Here is a 24,923-nt window from a genome sequence, read left to right as displayed (position 1 = left end):
AAGTGTCAGTGCCTTCTGCCGGAAGTGCTGTGACTTTCCACTGAGAGGAGCTACTAAGGAAAGAGAAAGGGAAAAAAAAGTTAAGACTTTTGTAAACCCTATATCTATTTGACTTTCTAGCCTTCAGTGCTTATTGCTGGCACTGTTTAAATTTTGAGTACCCCTTCACCTTTAACACTGGTATTTGCAAAACCTGAGCTTTGGAGGGCTGTGAATTCCATCCCACAGTGGCTCACCTTACAGTTCATTTCATGTCGTTAAAAGGCTCACTGAGTATAAGCTTCTCCCTGACTTAACCCTTAAACTAGAACCCCAAAGAAATGGCTTAATATTTACTACAAAGATTTTCATTTTTAATTTAATTTATATATAATTTGGGAAGTAGAGGTCTACCACAGTGAACATGTGGAGGTCAGAGGACAGTGTCCAAAAAGTCTGTTGTCCCTTCCACCTTTCTGTGGGTTCTGGCCATTGAACTCTGGTCAGGAAGCCTGCATCATCAGATAGCAAACACCTTAACCATGAGCCATTGTGTGTGCCCCCAAAAGATTGTAAAATCATCATTCCAAAGTGCAGGCTCTGAAGTTAAGGAGAGAGATGTTCCCCAATTCAGCTACTGTGTTTAAGGTGGTCCTGAGCCACCATGTGGTTGCTGGGATTTGAACTCAGGACCTTCTGAAGAGCAGTCAGTGCTCTTACCCGCTGAGCCATCTCGGCAGCCCAACAGTAGTGTTTCTAAGTTAAAATTGTTTTGGCTTTAGCCAATTGTGCTAGTGAGAACTTGCTTCATAGAAACCCATGGAATTGATAAGCGATGATGCGTGTTGTAACCATGAGACTTTAAAAGTATGACCCTTGGGTTAAACTGTTCTGCTTCCTCTTGCCGTTTGCTTGGGCTTGCATAATTAACTATATTCATTCTATTATTCAATAATAAGCCAAGTCTGTATAGGGATATTCACATGAGAATAATCTAAAAATAAAATCATTATAATCATTGTTCCTGTAGTATGTATTCACAGCTGTGCAGTCACTGCAAAGACTGAGGACGTTCTTGTAAATGCCAAGGGACTGTTGACCAGTGAAAAGGACAGCCCTGGGTCTCCTTCCCTCTGTCTGTCTGTCTGTCTGTCTGTCTGTCTCTGTCTCTCTCTCTGTCCCCCATTTTTTATGTCTCTGTCTCTCTTTTTCTCCCTGTGTCTCTCTGTCTCTGTCCCTCTCTCTTGTTCTCTCTCTCTCTCTGTCTCTCTCTCTCACATTCAGATTCTAAAATTTCAAGCTCTCAAGTAGAGTGCATTAATAAAAATATGAAATGCTTTTTCTTGTGTAAATCACAACGAAGCTCTGAGACATAAAGGAAGAACTAAGAGAGAGGCACCATCATCTGCTGTTCTCCAGTGAACCCTGTCATGTTAACTCCCGACTCAAAAGCATACTTTGAAAGGAAGCTAAAAGCTTGCATCCTGCCTCATTGACAACAGCCTCAAACTGTTCCCTGTCATGGAGAAAACAAATCTTTTACTCGTTTCTGCCTGGGGGAGGCAGAGGGACTGAGATGGTCCTGTGTGGCTGAATTAGATGAAAGACTTTCTCTCCACCATGGAGACACAGAGTCTAATCAAGTGAAATGAGTTTTGAGATCGCAGCTCATTTCCTCGGGGAGATCAGTTCACATTACAGAATCACGACATCTCATTCATCACAGCCGACGTGGTCTTTGCTCAGGAGAGGACCCCAACTGGGACCGAACCACCTGTCTTCTCTCAAAAAGGGGCTCTTTACCCAAGCTAGACTGGAAGCCTTGAAGGAGAAGCCCTGCCGTCCGCCAGCTTCCACCATGTGGGACATTTCCACAGGGAAGGAAATTTAGGTTTTAGACAGGGGAAAGCTAAGTTGAAGGCACGTTGGGTGGTTGTAGTTTTAACATTGCCTTATATAAATAATCATTAAGGGGACATTAATGTGATGTAGGGAGCCATCTTTTCCTCCTCGTTTTGTTAAACAGGACTGACATGGCTAGCAGTGCCATCAAAGCTGGGGAAGAAGAATTCTTTCTGGGCCAACAAATGATCAACACCTCTCTCTCTTGTTCCTTTCAGGGCATTGTTGTGACTCCGGTGCTCCTGCTGCTTTTCGTGAGTATTTTGATATTGCCTTCCATACCTTCTATTGATGTATTGTATCCATGGGCCTATAGATATGACTCAGTGGTAGATGGCTTTCCCAGCATTCCCAAGGCCCTGCATTTGCACCCTAGTGCCATGACTCCCTAAAGCCTTCCTCAAGCCTTCAAGGTCAGTCCTTACAATAACACTTAAACCTGGATTTCTCTGTGCAACCTGGTGTCATATTCTGAGACCCCCCCCCCCAGCAGAACCCAGAGTATTAACCCTGAGGCACAGGAGAACTGCACAGCATCTGGTCCTAGTGATTAGACCACCAACTCCTGGATAAACCACTAAATTATCATAAAACCAGTGACCTATGGCAAGGATTACACGTGTACTGTTCATCTTTTTTTTTTTTTCTTAGTAAATTAATAGTGACTAGCGTTGGATGCCTTTTTGAGAAAAAGAACCTTGTACTAGGAGAGGTGGGACAGCTGAGATAGCAAAGGTGGTCCTTACTGCAGCTTGCTCCCTGATCTTGGGAATTCTACCACAGCATTTCTACTTGTAAAATTTAAAACAAACCCCAAATGCAGCCCATCCCCCGAAGACAGTAGCTGTGAGGGGGCAAAGCCAAAACTCCAAGTAGATACAGGCCACCGGGTAACTCAACCAAAGTTGTTCTGAAAACAAGAAATGCTAATTAACTGTCTTATTTCCTTTGGCACTAAGCATATGAGAAATTAGATGAAAGATTATAATAGAAATTAATGTTATCTCATGCTGAGCAAAGCATATGTAATCATAAATGATACCTAAAATATTTTATGAACTGTGCAGTTCTTCCACACACACACATACACACATCTTCCCAATATAAATCACTCCACTTATCATGGAAATGGAGTGGGGATGCGTGTCTGGGAATGAAATGAAGTCGTTTGACTAGCACTATTTGTCAGTGAATTAAAACTATGGGGAAAATTTATTTAATTATAGTATAATTACCCAAGTTGGAATTCAATTAGAGTAATAGAGTGAGGGACTTCATTTCTTACCAGCTGTGTAGGAAGGAGAGGGGCTAGATATACTATCAAACAGTTGGGTTCTGCATCTTTCATGAAAACCATTACCTTCAAGCAATAAGCCCCAGCCTCACCTTGCCTTCTGAAATGCCGGCTCTATCTGCCAAGGTCGGAAGAGTCATCACATCACTCCCCTCAGCACAGCAAACCTTATGCATGTGGGCTCCTGTAGTTGTGCAATGTGCATCGAATCCAATTATTTGCATTCCTTCAGAAGAAACGACTTGCTGTGTGCCTACCTGCACATTAGATGTGAGGAGCTGGAATTATCCATTAGTAGTTTTGACCAAGATTTGGCATACCAGAAACAGCCCTCAGCGGGTTTAAAAAAAAAAAAAAAGATGCAGGCAAATCTGAGAGTCACAAGGCAGGGAGAAAGCCCAGAACCTAGCACACACACCGTAATAGGCTACATAACCTAGTACTTGTACATTACGAAATATGGATACCTTGTTCATGTGACTTACTTAAGAAGAACAGTGGAGGTGGGAAGATGCCTTAGTGGTAAAGCACTTTCCAGGAAGCCAGCATGGGAACCTCAGCTTGAACCTGAGAACCCACGTAAAATGCCAAGTATGAAGGCACAGGCTTGTAATCCTGGTGCCAGGAATGGAAATCCCAGGGCTCACTGGCTGCCCAGCCCAGCCAAAGCAGGAGCTTCAGGATAATAAAAGAAAAACAAGAACAAATAGAAAAGACCTTTGGCCTCAAAGTGTGCATACGCGCACACACCGTGGGGACACTTTCAGCCATGACTAGGTGGCTGAGGTCTGGAATGCATGGTACTCTATTCTGATTAAAGACCCACAGGAGAGCCTACCTTGCCCTTCTTTCCATCTGCACGTCATCACTAGGCATTTTCCCAGCTGATGAGTGTCTCAGCATCACATTACTGCAAGCTTGCTGCCACTCACAACTGTGAGCTTGTGAACTTCAGTTGCTCTGGCAGCTTAAAGTAGTGAGACTCTAAGACTAGCGAAAGGCGCTCTGATAGCCCGGAAGCTTGGGGCTTCCCTTCCAAGCAGTGGGCTCTCCCCGCTGGCCAAATGGTGCCATCCCGTTGACTTTTAGTTCACGTTGGTAGAATCCTTCTGCCTGTTGGGATGTTGTAAGCTTTGCAGTGAGAATTTGTAAAACACTTGGGTTCTGGGTCTTATTTACTGAGCTGGACAAATAATTGAGATACTTAAAATTCAAACACATCCCATAAAAGCCATATATTCTTTCTCTACACTCTTAATATGGGTTGAGTTGTCATTGTTCTCAAGAAGATATGTTAAGTCCTACCTTCCAGCACACCTCAAAGTGGCCTTATTCGAAAACAGTAATGGCAAATGTAATTGGTTCAGATAAGGTCATACTGGAAGAGGGTGGGGTCTTGAATCCAATGTGATTACTGTCTCCATAAAACAAAGACCCATGGGTGAACCCCCATGAGACAATGGAGGCAGAGATTAGAATGTAACATCTACCAGTCAAGAAATACCAAGGAGTACTAGCAGTCTTCAGGATCTAGAAGACAGGGGATGTCTGTAGACACATTTCTAGGGAATCATGCCTGCACTTGGTTTCATACCCCCAGCCTCCAGACTGTGAAGTGGTCTTTTCAATGGTTTAAGCTTGTCCAGCTTGTGGACTGCTACAGAGCTCCACAAACTAAAATGAGCCCTGGAAATTCCCTTTGCATACTTTAAAGCTGGGAATTGCTTGTTACTCCTGCACGGCTACTAAGGGGTGTGGGCTTTGTGGGTGAAATCTCAGCTCCCTGCACTGTCTTCTTCCAGCTGAAGCCTGTCCTCTGATGCATATTCCAGTGTCACACCTTTCCTGCCATAGAGCCTTGCAGCAAAGTCAAGTATTGTCCTTCAGCCTATCCCTTGTTCTGGCCACGTCCCTGTCCTCGGCGCTGGGGCTCCTCACTGATGTTCTTAGATATGTGGTTGAAATTCTAGACCCCAAGCCCAGCAAGCTTACCTTCCCTGCACCTCAGCCAACTACCCCAGGGAAGGCAGAGCCTTCATAATCAAGTTTGCCAACCTCCCGTCTGACCAGAAGTTCCCTACATGCATGGTATATGCCCGACTCCAGAATCCTTCAAGCTCACTGAAATGCCTAGGCTTTCTGAGCTGGTCACTTTCAGTGTCTTCCTGTGTCCACCCTGTATCTCTACACACTCAGGTCCCATCTCCTTTGGCCCCTGCTCTCTGGCCATGATTCCTTCATTACCGACCACATCATAGTCTTTTTTTTTTTTTTTTAAGATTTATTTATTTATTTATTTATTACATGTAAGTACACTGTAGCTGACTTCAGACACTCCAGAAGAGGGAGTCAGATCTCATTACGGGTGGTTGTGAGCCACCATGTGGTTGCTGGGATTTGAACTTCGAACCTTCGGAAGAGCAGTCGGGTGCTCTTATCCATTGAGCCATCTCACCAGCCCCACATCATAGTCTTGTTCAACACTCTTATTGCTCCGCATTCACCTACCCATCACCAGTGTAGTAGAACCCTGTAGGCTTATCCCCGACTAGCTTACAAATAAATAAGACTCCGACTATGGTTACTTATTTATTTGGCTTTGACAATTGCTGGGGGTCACCCCTAGTCTAGTCTTCTAACTGCTGCCTGCACCTCCCCAGCAGTGTACCCCAGATACTCGCTGTTTATCCTGGCCACGTGTTCACCGCCCATCTCCTCTCATGGAGGCTTCCTCTCTTCTTTCTTCTTCCTCCATCTCTCCCTGGTCTCCCCTTCTCCAACCAGGTCACTCCAAACCCACCTACCTGTAATCCCTCTAGGAATTGGCTATAGCCAATTTTATTTATCCAATAGTTTAAAATCAAGGAACAAGTTTTGCACAACAAAAGCCTGTAAGCATGAGAATTCAGTCTTGGGTCTAGCTAGACCTTCCGGTACAGAGTTTAGCATTACAAAGCATAGCAATAGATCGAACCTCACACAGCAGTCCTACTGGCACTCAGCTCTGCACCTTTCTGCCCATGTACCTGAACATGCTGGGCCATCTTCAGTGTGATAACTGCTCCTACGTGAAGTCATGACAACCTACTGTCAGCCTGACAGTTCTCTGATCTCCCCTGCCACAGCCCTCTTCAATTCTGGAGAATCATTTCTCATTTTTTTCTTATCTCTAATGCCTCTCTTCATATCAACTAATGCAGAAAGGAAATCAGATGAGAAACAGGAATTTTACCAGACCCTGCGTGTCTGCGTCTACCACCAGAGTCCTTTTATTTCTGCTGCTTTTGTGGATGAAATGACTTTATTCCCACATAAGTCCAGTTCACCCCTTGTCTATGTAATGACATAGTCTATGCACATTTCCTCTCTGCTTAGATAGTATCAAATTTTCTCTTATATAATTAATTTCTACTAATATATTCTATTATATATATATATACATATATATATTTTAAAATTAAACTCCACCTTGTCCCACTTGTACTCCGTCTTGTATTTACTTAATAAAACGATATTTAAATCTCATTATAATGCAAATTGAATTCTTATATGCCAGGAACTGTCTTCCTCCATGGATAGAGCAGCAAACAGAACAGACGCCTCCTTACTATCACAGTGCTTATGTCATAGTAGAAAGAAACAACTAAGGAGAAATGATGTGAGTGTGACAGAGAAGAGAACAAGGGGACTGAGAACTGGCAGAGAGGAGTGGGAGGAGCTTGCTGTTCTCCTTGGGCAATAAGCCCAGACTTACTGAACAGGAGATAGAGAACCGAGTGTTCTGGTGTCACCCATACAGCCAGGAGAACCAAATCATGTAAAACCAAAGACATGGAGGTTCGACTTGAAGGGAACAGGAAATAACTGTATGCATTTTGGTAAATGTTCAGATGTTTGTCTGTTTGTTCTTTCCATTATTTCTAGACAGGGTCTCCCTGTGTAGCCCAGGCTAGCCTTGAACTCTTGACCCTCCTTCCTAGGCCCCCTGAGTGTTAGGTGAGCACCACCAGAGTTGGCGTCCTGATTCTGGTCACTGGGTTGAGAATATCTGGGTTATAAAAGGGTGATGGTGGGACTGGATGGCCATTGTAAAGCTACTGAGTTTCATAGCAAGACAGATTATTAGTTAAGACCAAAGAAGTTGAAAGTCTGGCGGGAAGTAGTTGAGATAATAAAACTTTTTCACATAAAACTGAAAGGGATGGACAGGTCAGAGGGAACGCCAAGCCCAAGCCTCTGTAGTGATGGAGTTACGGCGTATAATACAAGGAAGAGAGTGGCATTCAGCGCGCAGAAGGAACTCACAGAGACTCCAGGATTGCACATTTAGATGGAGCTGCCTCCAAGACATCCAAGCAGAGACACAGATAACTGATTGTGTGAGTCTGTAATTCAGGGCCCAGTCATAATCCACTGCATGCATACTGGTGCAGTCCAGATCACAAATACACACGGGAAGAGCTCGGCATCAAGGGAATTTCAAGTTTTACTGAGGGAAACATGACAGAGGAGGAAAGGAAATCACTAAGTCAAGCTGTGGGATAGTGTAGAGTTAGGACATCCATGAAGAAGGTCAAGAATTGCCGTTGTGCCTGGGAGGAATCAAGAGATTCTGATGCCTGGGATGTAGCTGACAATGTGTTCCAGAAGATGTATGGTATGGGGTCAGTTAAAATGACCTGGCCATTGGTTTAAGAAGATGGCTGTGATTAGGGGCCTTAACAAAAGATATTTGCACAGAATTATATAATCAAAACGTGGTTGGAATGTGCTTAGGAAAGAATGAAAGAAGAAACATTAAGATTAATTGATAACATTGGGGTTAATTTTAAAATAAAGGATACAGAAACATTAACGAAGTTAATAAAGGATCGAGAGGGTTTTTTTTAAGTTGAAAAATTTGTTCCCTATTTGTATTAAGATGAGCAATCTAGTCATAGAAGGGAAACTTGATACATAACTTAAATGAAAACTCATTAGACTTGCTCTTTGAATAGAGGAACAAGAGCCCTTGTGCACAGAGGGTGCTCACAGCCTCTTAGTCAGAGAACCCATCTGTAATGATGAGCCCTGGCACCTGAACAGAGATGCAAAAAAAGCAGCTGGTCAGACTCCAGAGTCTTCTAACCGTGTATGTTTCCAGAGAAGTAGGAAGTCAGGCTGGTGGTGGAGAGTAGGAAAAGCAACGAGACGCTAGGGTGCACAGGAGTCCGGAGGTTGGAGGTCATTCTGTATTGCTATGCAGTGACAGCGGGTGGTCCCCGCTGCTGGGCCATCCTTACCCTCCATGCTTGCTGCTGACCTCACTTAGCTTTTTTCCCTTAGGTGCCTCCCTTCTTTAGCCTCATCGGGTCTCCAGCCAAATGGCATCCTGAGAGAGAGTTCCCAACTATTTCATATAAAGTAACACATTTCCTCTCTCACTCTTATACTACTATGCTTAATTGTTTTGAATTGTGACCCTCTAGAGAAACAGAACCAACCAAAGACATCTCTACTTTTCTCCATTACTATCTCTATTTAGAGAAAATTAATGTGTGTGTGTGTGTGTGTGTGTGTGTGTGTGTACACATCTTCATGAGGAAGGTTCCTTTGAGAGCTGGCTCCTGGCTGTGGATGTCTAGATGAGTTCTGAAGAAGCTGGTAACGTGCTTCACTCTGAGTCTAAAGCTTTCAGACCACGAAAGCCAACTTTCAGCCATACCTCAAATCACAAGTTCTGAGAACTAGAGTTGTGGGTGCTGGGATTCTTAGAGACCAGAGGCCCAAGATCTAGGGACCCTGTTTCCAAGAACAGAGGACATGTGTCCTGGCTTAGGGGTAGCAGTGCTGCATCTCCTTTGCCTTGTTGAGTTATGAAGGATCTCATGGATTAAATGCTGCTGACTTACCTGCACCTATGAGATGGATATTCACTTGTTCTATTCTGTTGAATGGGAATTGGTTCCAGAAACATCCAGGGCCTACCCTCAAGTAGCATTTAACCAGTTGTGTGGGCAGCCACTAGCCCAGTCAAGTTGACACATAAGCTTAACCAAAGCATACTATCCTCAACATGTATTACTATACAGCATCTTAATCACTCATCCATTTGTTTTGTGTCTCTCTTTTCCATTTAGACTGTAAAGTCACAAGAGAACACAACCTTAATCTGGTTTTGATCACTGCTGTAATGGTAGCCACTCAAACATTTTTTTTCTAGTTGATAGTTGCATAAAAGAATAGATCCATTTGTCCAAAGTGAACTGGGATATTTCTTGTGAGGGTTATGTGTTTCCTGATCTACATCAGTGTCCATTTTGTTGATACAGGAATAGGAGGGTATTCTTGAGAGTGACAGTGCCTTTCTTGGTTCTTGGTTAGCTTGCCTTGGGGGGTGGGGTGGGGTGGGGTAGTGTTCCAGGAAACTTACAAGCCACCAAGGCCTCCCAGAGCCAGAGGCTTCAGGGATCTTCTCTTGTGAATGTGAAGAATGAAATACATGGACCACATGGAATGAGCTTTTGTTTTGTTTTTGGTTTCTCTGTGTAGCCCTGGCTGTCCTAGAACTCGCCCTGTAGACCAGGTTGGCCTCGAACTCAGAAATCCACCTGCCTCTGCCTCCCATATGCTAGGATTAAAGGCATACGCCACCACTGCCCAGCCAGGGATGAGCTTTTGAGAGAAGTTTATTATAGATTCATAGATGAAGGTTTAAGGGGCCAGGTGTGAGGTGAGGAGGTGGGGTGGGGGTGGGGGGTAAGGAGCACAGACCTCCCATAGAGCAGGAGGGCTGAGCTTGTCAGTCCAGTTGGCCATGCTCAGAGTCTGTGCTGTCTGTGCTGTCTTTGTAGGAACTTCCCTTGTGGAACAATGTTGTAAAGTGGTGGGTGTCCCGTGGGTTTAACTTCTACCCAGCCAGGGGTCTGTGTGCCTTGTTCATGACCTTATCTCCAGTGCCTAGTGCTTCTAAACTCTCGTTGAAAGCAGAGGTGTGATGGTGAGCAGTGGATTAGTCAGTGAGGGGCTCAAGTGAAGATCGAGGATCTGGGAGCCAGCACAGCTTCACAGCCTGCCCCAGACAGTCCTCCCTACCTTTCATTTGCTAGGAAAATAAATTACACTTTTTTCAGTATTAAATAAACTATCCATTATTTTACTCGATGTGTGAGGACTTAACTGTACACTGTGAATATTTGAAAGATCAATCAGACATTGATCCTTGCCTCACAGAGCTTATGGTTTAAAAGAAAAAAAATAGGAAGCATGCATAGATAAGTAGAAGTCAGGGCAGAAAATTTAGTATCACACATATTTTAAAAATTGGCTTAAACAGGAAGCATTTCACCAGAGGTAGGCTTTTTCATGAATTTTGTACCAAAAAGAAAACTTCATTTGAGAAGGTATCTTAGGGTTTTACTGCAGTGAACAGATACCATGACTACGACAAGTCTTATAAAGAACAACATTTAATTGGGGCTGACTTACAGGTTCAGAGGTTTGTTCCATTATCATCAAGATGGGAGCATGGCAGCGTCCAGGCAGGCATGGTACAGGAGGAGCTGAGAGTTCTACATCTTCATCCGAAGGCTGCTAGTGGAAGACTACCCTTCAGGCAGCTAGGATAAGGGTCTTAAGCCCATACCTACAGTAACACACCTACTCCAACAGGTCCACACCTCCTAATAGTGCCACTCCCTGGGCCAAGCATATACAAACCATCACAGAAGGTATCCAGAAACGTCCATTGTTCCTCAGGGTCTCACCTGCTTCTGTCAGGTCTTTTTAGGCGCACAGTGAGACTCTCTGTGTCCAGCATTACGTAATGTGCCCATCTTTACCTCCTTTGAGGTGGTTGTTACGCTGTTAAGTAACCATTGTGGTGTTTATTATTCGGCAGCATTTGATAGACAAGATTGAAAGAGAGCACTTTCAAACTTGAAACCCCATGTTGCATGGTGTCCGTGTAGTGGATGCTTCACGAAAATTAACGCCATCAGTAAGTGGGACCTCTGACCCACTCGTTACGTCAACCCATTTCACAGGACTTGGTTTCTCAGCAATCGGCCTTCATCAAGTTGATGATGGGTATTTATAAGTCCCTGTGGCAATGGAACACTTACATGCTCTGACATATGTACAGACACTGCATGCATACCAGCTTATTTCCAACTACCTATCTGTATTAGTTAGGGTTTTACTGCTGTGAACAGACACTATGACCAAGGCAAGTCTTATAAAAAAAAAAACAACATTTAATTGGGGCTGGCTTACAGGTTCAGAGGTTCAGTCCATTATTATCAAGGTGGGAGCATGGCAGTATCCAGGCAGGCATGGTGCAGGAGGAGCTGAGAGTTCTATGTCTTCATCCAAAGGCTGCTAGTGGAAGACTGACTTCCAGGCAACTAGGGTGAGGATCTTATACCCACACCCACAGTGACACACCCATTCCAACCAGGTCACACCTATTCCAACAAGGCCACACCTTCAGATGGTGCCACTCCCTGGTCCAAGGATATACAAACCATCACATTCCACTCCCTGGTCCCCATAGGCTTGTTCAAAAACATGAGTCTATGGGGGCCATACTTAAACATAGCATAATGCAAAATGCATTTAGTGCAACTTTCAAAGTCCTCATAGTCTATAGCAGTTGCAACAATGTTAAAAGTCCAAAGTTCAAGGTCTCTTCTGAGATTCATTCAACTTAATTAACTGTAATCCCCAAAGCAAGGCAGGAAACCAGCTGGGCAAACTCCAAACTCTGCATCTCCATGGCTGATGTCAAAGTGATCTTCAGATCTCCACTCCTTTTTCATCTTTTTTGACTGCAACAAACTGCTTCCTCCTGGGTTGGTTCCACTCCCTGTTAGCAGCTTTCTTCAGCATGTATCCCATGGCTCTGGCATCTTTAACATCTTTGAGTCTCCAAGGCAATTTCAATGTTACAGCTTCTTCTTTCAATGTCTGGGATTCCACTTGATCTTTTGGACTCCTCCTAAGGGCTGGCATCACTTCTCCATCTCTGTCCTCTGTAGCACTCTATGCTCAGGTTGATCCACTCCATTACGGCTGCTGTTCTTGGTGATCATCCCATGGTACTGACATCTCCAATACACTGGGGTGTTCCACTCCAACTAGGCTTCACCAATAGCCTCTCATAGGCTCTCTTCAGGGTGCCAAGCCTCAAATCCTTTGCATGACCCCTTCAATCCTGGGCCATCAACTACAGCTGAGGCTTCACCTTCTCCAATGGGCTTCCCTGGCCTCTCACAGTGCTAAGCCTCAGCTTCTCTCCATGATCCCTTCATTCCTTCACTAAAAAGTACCACCTGAGTGACTCTTACACATTACCAAGTCCAGCCGCAGCATGAGGCACAACCTTGGGTATCTCTGGAACACAGCTTCTTTGTGCTCCCAGAAAACAATTTCCAGAAGATTTCACCTCAACGATGCTGGTCTCTTCTTAATCACCGCTAATTCCTTAGCTCCAGCTAACCAGCATCAATTTTCCCAATAGTTCCTTCCATTCTTAACTCTAGAGCCAGAGGCACATGGCTGAAGCTGCCGAGTTCTGCTGCTTACAGGAACTAGAACATGATCCCCTTGTATTATTACATTATCACTAGCTTTATGTTTTCTAAATCCTTCACTGCCTAAGCTTGGCTATCCTGGTTCTTGCTCTGTAGATTGAGCTTGAATGTAGAGATCAGCATGCTTGTCTCATGGGATTAAAGGTGTGTACCACCATGCCTGGATCTAATTTAGCTGGGTAGGATCTTGCCCCAAGGTCCCACTCCCTTAATCTTTATCTCCTAGAACACAAGATTTTGCTCCATTCACTTCCTGGTACTCCTTTAATACTCATATATTTTATATTTTTCCTTTCTAAGCTTGCTATGCTTGTTCAAACTTTTCTTCATAAGACTTAACCAGAGAACAAAGTCTCTGCTGGGCTTTTTTGAAACTTCTTTTGTCAATGCAATTAATCCAAGTCTCTTCACCTTAGCCTCAGGCAAACTTTTCAGACAAGGGCAAAAAGTAGCCCCATTCTTCACCAAAATACCACAAAACCAGTCCTTATGCCACATTCTGAAATTCTTCTCCTTTGAAATCTCTTGGGCCAGGTCAACACAGTTCAAATCACTCCCAGCAACAAAATCTTCCATATTCCTACTAGGATGACCCATTAAGCCCCATTTAAAGCATTCCACTGCTTTCCAAATCCAAAGTCCCAAAATCCACATTCTTTCAAATAAAAGCATGGTCAGGCCTATCACAGCAATACCCCACTTCTGGTACCAACTTCTGTATTAGTTAGGGTTTTACTGCTGTGAACAGACACTATGACCAAGGCAAGTCTTATAAAAAAAAAAACAACATTTAATTGGGGCTGGCTTACAGGTTCAGAGGTTCAGTCCATTATTATCAAGGTGGGAGCATGGCAGTATCCAGGCAGGCATGGTGCAGGAGGAGCTGAGAGTTCTATGTCTTCATCCAAAGGCTGCTAGTGGAAGACTGACTTCCAGGCAACTAGGGTGAGGATCTTATACCCACACCCACAGTGACACACCCATTCCAACCAGGTCACACCTATTCCAACAAGGCCACACCTTCAGATGGTGCCACTCCCTGGTCCAAGGATATACAAACCATCACACTATCTATGTCTTATTGATCTGACTGTCTCTATTGTTAGATTCCCTTTCAACAGTTTTTAAACCCAGCACAGGCCTGCTTTCTCATATCACCGCTTACGTCAGCTTGTTTTTCCAAGTGTTTTGGTGACTTTCCTTTCTGCTATGTATGACAAGCCCTGACAGAAGCATGTAAGGAAAGGAGTGGGGATTCTTTTAACTCACAGTTCAGGGATATAGTTTGTTATGTTCAGGAGCTTGCAGAGGAAGATGAAGACCTGCACTTAGCTGCTTTCTCCTGTTCATAGTTTGCTACAGGGTCTTTGTGAATATGACCAACAATACTATCTTTAGATGAGAAAACCGGTCCCAAAATGTTTCAAAATTTGACCAGACTGTTAAAGAAGACAGGGTAAGGTGTGTTCGGCCTCAGTCGAACTCTCTTCTGGTTATACTTAGGAAACTTGAGTCTTTAGAGACAGATTTAAATCCAATTTTCAGCATTCAGTTACTATTTCCTGAACATTTACAGTTTCCATAAGACACAGAAAGCATAATTACTGCCATGAAGGAGCTGAACACTTACATGGGTAAAGAGAAGTTAAGAATATGAAAGAAGTTTAGAGAAATAGTTAATTACCCATCTCTGTGATTCCAACTCGATTTAATAGGAGACCATTGAAAGGAGGGGTCCTCATTGGAGCAGCCTGACTCTTCAGCCATCATTCATGTCCTACTAACTGGCTGCCTGTGGTAGAAGTTTCCATTCTCCATCCTGTCACTAGAAACAAATAGTTTATGCTGCTGTCTTAGTTAGTGCTACCATTGCTGTGATGAAACACTGTGGACCAAAAGCCACTTGGGAGGAAAAGACTTATTTCACTTCTAGGTAACTGTCCATCACTGAGGGAAGCCAGGACAGGAACTCCAACAGGGCAGGATCTTGGAGGCAGGAGCTGATGCAGAGGCCATGGGGACAAGGGTGGGTGGTGGGTGGAGATGCTGCTAATTAGCTTGCTCCCCATGGCTTTCTCAGCCTGCTTTCCTATAGTACCCAGGACCACCAGCCCAGGGATGGCCCCACACCCAGTGGGCTGGGCCCTGCCCCCATCAGTCACTCATTAAGAAAATGCCCTACAGGCTTGTTTATCTACAGCCCATTCTTTTTTTGTTTTATTTTGTTTGTTTGTTTGTTTGTTTGTTTTTGAGACAGGGTTTCTCTGTCCTGGAACTTACTCTGTAGACCAGGCTGGCCTTGAACTCAGAAATCCATCTGCCTCTGCCTCCCAAGTGCTGGGATTAAAGGCATGCACCACCACTGCCCAGCATCTACAGCCCATTTTTTTCCCATTTTTAATTAGATACTTTCTTCATTTACATTTCAAATGCTATCTCGAAAGTCCCTTATACCCTCCCCCTGCCCTGCTCCCCTACCCACTTACTCCCACTTCTTGGCTCTGGCATTCCCCTGTATTGGGGCATATAGAGTTTGTAAGACTAAGGGGCCTCTCTTCATCTTCTGATACATATGCAGCTAGAGACACGAGCTCTGGGGGTACTGGTTAGTTCATATTGATGTTCCACCTATAGGGTCGCAGACCTCTTCAGCTCCTTGGGTACTTTCTCTAGCTCCTCCTTTGGGGGCCCTGTGTTCCATTCAATAGATGACTGTGAGCATCCACTTCTGTGTTTGCTAGGCCCCGGCATAGTCTCACAAGAGACAGCTATATCAGGGTCCTTTCAGCAAAATCTTGCTGGCATATGCAATATTGTCTGCGTTTGGTGGCAGATTATGGGATGGGTCCACAGGTGGGGCAGACTCTAGATGGTCCATCCTTTCGTTTCAGCTCCAAATTTTGTCTCTGTAACTCCTTCCATGGGTATTTTGTTCCCCATTCTAAGGAAGGAGGAAGTATCCACACTTTGGTCTTCCTTCTTCTTGGGTTTCATGTGTTTTACAAATTGTATCTTGGGTATTCTAAGTTTCTGGGCTAATATCCACTTATCATTGAGTGCATATCATGTGAGTTCTTTTGTGATTGGGTTACCTCACTTCAGGATGATATCCTCCAGATCCACCCATTTGCCTAAGAATTTCATAAATTCATTGTTTTTAATAGCTGAGTAGTACTCCGTGTGTAAACGTACCATATTTTCTGTATCCATTCCTCTGTTGAGGGAAATCTGGGTTCTTTCCAGCTTCTGGCTATTTTAAATAAGGCTCCTATGAACATAGTGGAGCATGTGCCCTTATTACCAGTTGGAACATCTTCTAGGTATATGCTCAGGAAAGGTATTGCTGGATCTTCCAGTAGTACTATGTCCAAATTTCTGAGGAACCGCCAAACTGATTCTAGAGTGATTGTACAAGCTTGCAATCCCACCAGAAATGGAGGAGTGTTCCTCTTTTCCACATCCTTGCGATATCTGTTCTACAGCCCATTCTTATGGAGGCATTTTCTCAATTGATGTTCCCTACTCTCTGATGACTCAACTAACCAGCTCCCTGCTGTTAATGTCATACGTGATAACCATTATTTTTATATTATGTTCCCAATTATGGTTGCCCCGAGTGGGGTGCAGAAAGTGTTAGCAGTAAGTGGGGAGCACATAAAGAGGAACAGTCTCGTCCTTACGTCCTTACATCACACTGAGATGGGGTCAGCTCAGAAATGCCTTAAGAAGGGTCTTCTCTTGAAGCTGAGGTAGCTTCTCCTCTCTTGTGTGTGAACCCAGACTCCAAGAGACTTTTGTGTAACCAATCTGTGGAACTGATTATAAATGCTCTATGTCCCACCGCACCCTGGACACACATGCCTTACTGAATTATGACAGGGAGGCAGGGATAGCCAGAACATGTGGGAAGCACTTTCAAAAACTTTAGAGATGACACTGATAATACCCCTCCCTCACACACACACACACACACACACACACACACACACACACACACACACACCTGCCAAAGGCCATGGCTGCTGGCCTCAGACTTCCTGAACCTAGATGAATGTAGGAAGAAGTTTGGCCAAGCCTGTCCCTCGACCTCTTCTAGCACCAGCCCCTGGGGGCTGAGCAGAGAAGAGCACAGCAATAGAAAGATGCTGCCTGCTTACTGCCCACTTGGCTCTTCATTACAGATGTAAATGCTTGGGCTGGAGAGATGGTTCAGTGGTTAAGAGCACTGACTGCACTTCTGAACGTCCTGAGTTCAAATCCTAGCAACCACATGGTGGCTCACAACCATCCATAATGAGACCTGATGCCCTCTTCTGGAGTGTCTGAAGACAGCTACAGTGTACTTACATATAATAAATAAATAAATCTTAAAAAAAAAAAAAAAAGAAACGTAAATGTTCTTTCTGTTTAAGGGACGGTCTAGCCCACTTTTTGGTTGCTTAACTAAACTCGAGATTGATAACATGAACTATTTGGTCAGAAAGTCAGGAGCCAACTTTGTTGCTAGAGGCCTCCAGGACCTAGTCCTCTGCTTCTCCCAGGGCTAGGAAAGGCTACTTTACAGTTTAGTAGGGTGCATTTTACTTATAGTCTACATGGTTTGAGAACTACAACCTATGATTTCCATCAGGAATGGGGTGCAGCTCAACGGGACAGTGTTCACTTTGCCCTGAAACCGATCCTCAGAACCATCAAAAAACAAATTTAAAAAAGTTCTCGCCGGGCAGTGGTGGCGCATGCCTTTAATCCCAGCACTTGGGAGGCAGAGGCAGGGGGATTTCTGAGTTCGAGGCCAGCCTGGTCTACAGAGTGAGTTCCAGGACAGCCAGGGCTACACAGAGAAACCCTGTCTCGATAAACCAAAAAAAAAAAAAAAAAAAAAAAAAAGTTCTTATTAAAGTAATTGGAAGTAACCTTTTCATCTTACAGTATAAAGTAGCATATGGCATAGATAAACACAAAGGATGGTGAGCTTAGTGAAGAGAGAGGAATAGGCAAGTGCCATGTGTTCCTCCTCGTGTGAGGAAATCGAAAAGCATCAAACTCAGAGACACAGACTAGAATGATAAGTGCCAGGTTTAGGTGATGCAAAACCTGGGTATAGCTTTCAGCTTTAGGAAGACTTGGCACCTAGGTATAACATGGTTAAATTTCATTAAATCATTGCATGATTAAAATTTGTTAAAATATTAGATCTTAGATATTTTTACCAGATAGACAAAGTATGGAAGTGATGGATATTAAAAAGTCTGACTATGACGCTCATCACGCTGTGTGTGTGTGTTCATTACTTTCTGTACCTCGAATAATTTTGTCAGTTATACCTCAAAAATGAAAAAAGATAAGTCAATGTAAATGAAACCACTTTGCATACTAGTCTATCTTTAAAAACTTTTAAATCTATTTTATTTCTCAGAGAAGGAAAAATGCTATGCATTTAGCTGTAAAATAAAAGATCATTTCCTTTTCAATATATTCTGTATGCAATAACGCAATTTTAGTGTGATATAAACAACTGAGTTAAGTATTACCTGGCGGACACACAAACTCAGCTTCAGGATGTCACCAGTTTTGTTTGTATGCAACCCTGTGAGAGGAGAGAGAGATAGACAGAGAGAGAGACACACACACACACACAGAGACAGAGCGAGAGAGAGAGAGAGAAAAGGAAAGAACATGGAGAAGCTGAACTGTCATTCATGGGGAAGGGAAAATCAGGAAAGGTTGAGAAAACATCCATGTAATGCTGGTTTTCAAAACAGGAAGGAGACTCAGGCGTTGATGTGTGTAACAAGAAAGCTATCTCAATAGTAAGCAACCTCCCTTCATCTTCCCCCAAGGCTGAGCCCTGGGATGTGAAGTGGAAATTGTGTGTGTGTGTGTGTGTGTGTGTGTGTGTGTGTGTGTGTGTGTGTGTGTGTGAATGATTCACTCAGTCTCACATTAGTCCTTGTTGATTTTCCAGCAAAAGATGTCAGTTGACATTTGCCATTCTACAGTATAAACTGTACACATCTCTTTCTGTTTTTCCTAATGAAAGTGAAGGCCAATCATCAGGAGTAAATTATTTAATACAATAATATTTTCATAGTAGAAAAGAGACACAAATAGCAATGCCTGCGGCTAATGGGTTTCCCTCATCAGATAAAAGGCTGATCACACCACAGAACAGGTGACAACCCGTGCATAAATGACAGCTTACAGGTCAGCTCACTCTCAGGAGGGGTTGGGAAGGTTCCGTCTGTTTTCTCATGTTGGGTTGATAACTGATGTGTAGCCACTCAGCCTCCTTCATCAGAGCTGTCATTTATTTGTCTTTCTGAGCCTGGTTACTTTAAACCAGTAATATTTTACTCTCCAAGTGAAGTCATCATTAAATGAATGTACTGGTAGCAGTCAACTGAGCTTGCACTGAACCTTGCTCTGCCAGAATTAAACTCTAAAGCCCCAAGGCATCCATTGTGTGTACTGAATTAACTTCCCTCTGATGAACCCAATCTGGTACTAGTTATGTGCCATTCTTTAGAGTGTTGAGAAGGGTCACTCAAATGGTTTTCTGTATCCTGTGGCTCAGTCATACCCACCCTGCCCCTTCCACTCCCCCACCACCAGCAAAAAAAGGAGAACGCAGCTGTGGCTTCCACTGCTGCTGCCTAGCCTACCTTCTGAACCTTCCGGAATCACTGGAGTAGAAGGGAAGGCTTTGGAGCTATACTTTTGGGATCCAATCGTAGCCACAGTAACCATGCCCAATTTGTTCAACTATAAGCCACTAAAGTGGGATTAATAGACTCACTTCACAAGGTTTCTGTGAGAGTCAACTTGTCTAACGCAGATTAAGCATTTAGACTGGTGTCTGCCACACAGAAGTCTACAGTCCATGTTGCATCTGTAGTCATAGGAGATGACTGGTGGAGGGAGACCAGACTGATCCCATCTTGAGTTGTGAGTTACCTAAGACTTTGTCATTTACCTCAGAAATGTTAGGAGAGTGAAGAGAAACCATGTGAAGCCTCCTTTCTCCCTATGTAAGCACCCGGTACATGTGACGCAGGCATACATGCAGCAGCAGCAGCTGGAAGCTGAGGCACACTGGTCCTGCCAGAGCCCATCTCTGTCACTCTGGTAATGTCTGACTTAACTAGTCCCCATATTGCTTCTGAGGTGGTAATGTCTGTTCTAACTAGTCCCCATATTGCTTCTGAGGTGTAAAGAGTGCTACCCTAGCTATAAACCATGAGCGAGACAGTGAGTGTCCCAACCTTGCAGAGTGTGCGCTTTCCCTGGAAAGACAGACTTGGAAGTGAGTAGTTCAGATTCTTCCAGGTCCAGTGGAACTGTGACCCACAAAAGCTGAGGGAGGAACTAGGCAGTTGGAAGGAGCTTTGCAAAGAATTCCTAAGAAATAAGATTTAAATTGCATCCAGGTGTCCGTGGGAGGAGGGGGACATTCCAAAGGCAGAAGCTCATGGGTCCTGGGTGACCGGCCTGCTCACAAACCTCATCTTTTCTCTTACTTCATCGAATTTTTTATTCTTTGAGAATTTGATACGTGAGTGCTGTGTTTATGTGATGTCTGCTCCTCCTATGATACCAAATTCATGACCTGCTCTTTAATCACACACACACACACACACCACCTAGTGCACTTAGTGTTCCTCATATGCACACATGTTGAGGGCTCACAGCTTGGGATTAGATATCTGACTTAGGGTGATCATCCTGGGAGTGTGGAGGGGGGACTGAGTCTCCACCTCTCTGCAGGCGTTGCAGGCCTTGATTGCCTATAGGGCTGAGTACAGAGGCGGGGTCTGAGACGGCACCCTCCCCGATCCGTGCTGGCATGTCCACTGGAGCTGTGGCTATGCAGATCTTGATTAGCCAAGATTATTGTGTTTTGACGGTGCAGCTTCTCTGTCTTGTTTAAAAGACATTCTCTCACTGCTGTGAGACAATTCTGGTCCTCTGGCTCTTAAAATTCCACCCCTTCTTTCACCAAGGTCCCTAAGCCTTAGGCATAGGGGTCACATTATAGACATACCATGGTCTTGTTTTTGTTGTTGTTGTTGCTGTTGTTTTAAAACTTCTTTATTTTATGTATATGAATATGTTGTTACTGTCTTCAGACACACCAGACGAGGGTATCAGATCCCTTTACAGATGGTGTGAGCCACCATGTGGTTGCTGGGATTTGAACTCAAGACGTCTGGAAGACCAGCCAGTGCTCTTAACCTCTGAGCTCCAATGACCTTGTTTTTTTAAGAAGCAGCCCTTGAGAGGAGGGGCTTCGTACTTTGTCACTGCTCGGCCCCTAATACCTGGAACATGCTCTGGATCCCAAGAACTCAGTCACTATGGGAGTGTGTTGTATCCTTTGCAGGGCTCGCAGGGATTTGGCCTGATGAGGGCAGTGAGGGAATGAAGAAAAGAGAAATATGCAGACACAAAATCTGCTGGGGCTGGGTGGACTGGCTCTCTGCTGCAGAAGCCAGAGCATCCCGAAGCTCAGCGTGTTTATGACATGGAATTGAACAGAGGCAGGGCTATTGCATACAAGTAAACATGGAGGTAGTAGGTTCTATTGTATATAGGACTCAGTCCTGTGTTGATTCAGGATTCAGGTTTAGCTGATCTCCACAGGAGCCGTCTTCAGGACATTTTCTCCACATATAGGCCAGAAGGAAAGGCTGGAGGGGGATCGGGGTTTTGCCATTTTTCTATAAGTCTGAGGCTGCGGGGGTCTTTGACATAGCCATGCCATGCCAACGCCACACATTCATCCATTCGAGTGTGTGTGCGCACACACACACATACACACACACACACACACACACACACACACACTCAAGGCTTTCTTCATTCCCTACAGGAGTGACTAAACATAAAGGATTTAAATTCTCATATAGTGAGTTTTTATGTTTCATTTCTTAGTATAAGCTATTAAAGCCACAAAACCAACCTACTTGGGCATTTTCTGCTTTGAGGTACAATATTTCTGCAGGGAATTGAGTGGTAACTGAGTTGTTTGTTTAATGTGCTGTATCTAAAAACTGGGCAGTAGGAGATGTGTTATCTTGGTGAAGCCCGGGCTGGGTGTTGAACTTGTAAGCTCGTCCTGCTCATTACCAGTGCCTCCGCTAAGCTCATCATGGAAGAGGTTGTCCATCATTCCTAGGGTCCTTTTGTCCACATCAGGACCCTTATTAAAATGTGAAGGAGCAATTATTCCAGCAGCACAGATCAGTCCAGCCTACAGAATTATTGGAATGTGTACTTTCCTCGAATAGTCTAATGTGCTGTCCTCCGCCAGATGCTCCGTGCCCTTTCTTCTGGATGCCAGGGACCACTGCAGACATCCCCAGGGGCACCTTAGAATCTCCACACTGACCACACAGAAGGTCCTGTGGCCAAGTCCAAAGAAAGCACTTATTTCCAATCAGACTCCAGCACTGAGGTCCTTTCCTTTCAGAGATAACATCCCTTCTTCCCTTCCTCTGCCTTGAGGAACCCAGTTAATTACATCCCTGGATAGTGTGGGCTCATCACTCATTTGACAGAACCTCGGAGGGGGGTCACTCTAACTTGTTTCTAATCAAGTAGTTCAAAGGTCTCAGGTGTTCTAAGGACAAATGGACTCTGGGAATCCTAGATAACTTCCTTCTTAGCCCACTGCTGTGTTCTACTGCCTTCTGCTAATGTGGGTTATACAATGGCCTTGTGACAGGAGAAATTAAAATACATGCAACTTGTAAAAATACTACTGAAATAAGTTTTATCTGTGAGCTTACAGAGACAATATGACTTCTAAACCAGTTTGGAAAACACTCTACCATTGATGTACATGTCCTGAGCACATGCACACTTTTAAATATGAGTAAAGTTAGGTAGAAAGAGGAGCCAGGAATGTGTGAGCTGAGCCCTGAGGTCAAGGAAGGGATTGTCTATACCCAGCAGTTATAGCCAGAGTCCTGCTGCTTCTCTCCAGACATTCTAAGCCTTATGAATAAAGCATTGAAAACGAGGTTTCTTTGTTACCTATAATTTTTTCCTGCTTTCAATCATTGAACGAGGAAGAAATTTTAGAGTTAATGTTTGTGGGGCAATCATATTTGTTGAGCACTCTGTGCTTCAAGGACCTGCTTGATATAAAGTAGTATAATGACCACCCTTAATATTTTAGTTTCACATAAAAAGCAGTTCATGGACCAGCTCTGCACACATCTTCCTCAGTGTCACCTGTTCTGTTTGACTCTGCATTTCTTTACTTTATATCACTTATACAGGAAAGGGGCCAGAGGCTACAGTTGGAGAGATGGATACATGGACAGCCAGTGGTCCGTGCTGATGCTGGCATTAAGTAAGCATAGGTCCCCTGGTGGGTGGAGCAAAATTTCTTGAAAATGGATTTTAGTGGAATTCCAGTTAGGTTGGTGTTAGCTGTGAATTCTTTACTCTGTTGAGGTCTGTCTCTTGAATCCCTAGTTTTTGTTTTTGTTTTTCAGGACTTTTATCGTGAAGAAGTGTTGCATTTTGTCAAAGGCCTTTCTTGAATTTGTGGATATGGGGGCTTACACTTATCAGTATATGTAGTTGCAAGACCCCTGCGTCTCTGGGATAAAGCCTACTTGACCATCATGGATGATTTATTTTTTATGTGTTCTGTTATTTAGTTTGTAAGTGTTTTACGGAGAATTTTTGCATCTATGTTCATAGATGAAATTAAACCGTAATTCTATTTTCTTTGTTGGGTCTTTGTGTGGCTTAGGTATCAGAATAACTTTTGGCCTCATATAAAATGAATTGGGCAATGTTCCTCGTGTTGCTATTTTGTGAAAAATTTGAGGAGTATTGGTGTTAAGTCTTCTAGAAGAATTCTGCGATAAAACTATCTGGCTCTAAGCTCTTTTTGGCTGGGAGACTTAATTCCTACTCTCGTTTCACTAGGAGCTATAGGTCTGTTTAATTTGCTTATGTGATCTTTTGGGTAAGTGATATGTATCAAGAAAATTGTCCATTTTTGCTATATTTTTCAATGTGGTGGAGCACAGAATTTTAAAGTAGGCCTTTACAATTCTCAGAATTTCCATGGTGTCTGTTGTTATATCCCCATGTCATCTCTAATTTTGTTAATTTGGATAGTCTCTCTCTGCCTTTTAGTTAATTTTGCTAAGGGTTTGTTACTCTCAATGATTTTCTCAAAGAATCCCTTGATCTTTGTATTTTTGTTGTTGTTCTTCTTCTTGTTGTTGTTCTTGCTGTTTTTGTTTCTATTTCATTGACTTCATCCCTGAGTTTGATTATTTCTTCTCCCCTGTTTTTGGGGGATATTATTTCTTCCTTTTGTTTTAGAACTCTCTGGTGTACCATTAAGTTGCTAGTATAAGATCTCTGATACACACACACACACACACACACATTGAGTGCTCTGAACTTGCCTCTTAGAACCACTTTCATTGAGTCCTACAAGTTTGGGTATGTAGTATTTTGAATGAAAGTATGTTGAATGAAAATATTCAATTCTAGAAAGTTTTAAATTTCTGTTGTTTCTTTTGTGGATATCCAGCTTTAATCTGTGGGGATAAGATAGAATGTGGGGTATTATTTGAATTTTCTGGCATCTGTTGAGACTTGCTTTGTGTCCAAGTATGTAGTCAGTTTTCGAAAGTTCCACAAGCTGCTGAGAAGAAGTTATATTTCTTTGTGTTTGAATGAAATGTTCTGTTAGTCCATTTGGTTAATGACATGTTAGCTCCAGCATTTCTCTGTTTAGTTTTGTTTCGATGACCTGCCTAATGGCAAGAGTTGGGTATTGAAGCCTTTTGCTATCACTGTGTGAGGTCAGTATGTGACTTTAGCTGTAGTAGTGTTTCTTTATGACCTTGGGTATCCTTGTGTTTGGTGCATAGCTGTTTAGAATTGCAATATCCTCTTGGTGGGTTTTTCCTTTGGTGAATATGTAGTGTCCTTCCCTACCTCTAATTAGTTTTGGTTTGAAGTCTATTTTGTCAGATATTAAAAGGCTATACCTGCCTGTTTCTTGGGTCCATTTGCTTAGAATATCTTTTTCCATCCTTTTATCCTAAGATCGTATCTATCCTGGATGTTATGGTACATTTCATGGATATAGCAGAAAAATGGATCCTGGTTTTGTATCTAATTTGTTGGTTTGTATCCTT

General features: G+C 43.5%; 1 protein-coding gene across 2 annotated transcripts in view; it reads left to right on the top strand.

Moving 5' to 3' along the window:
* Positions 1-24,923, top strand: part of Slc10a7 (solute carrier family 10 member 7) — a 232,370-nt gene that overhangs the window by 159,241 nt on the left and 48,206 nt on the right. For both annotated transcript variants that reach the window (XM_021170488.2, XM_085843802.1), the window contains exon 6: positions 2,100-2,135. In XM_021170488.2, coding sequence (XP_021026147.1) covers positions 2,100-2,135 — 36 coding nt within the window. The remainder of the gene's footprint in view (positions 1-2,099; positions 2,136-24,923) is intronic.

The sequence above is a fragment of the Mus caroli genome, unplaced genomic scaffold (genome assembly GCF_978045245.1).
Source record: "Mus caroli unplaced genomic scaffold, Mus_caroli_1 scaffold_10, whole genome shotgun sequence".
Lineage (NCBI taxonomy): Eukaryota > Metazoa > Chordata > Mammalia > Rodentia > Muridae > Mus > Mus caroli.
The sequence above is the reverse complement of the archived record's forward strand: the minus strand, read 5'-3'. Positions and strand labels throughout refer to the sequence as shown.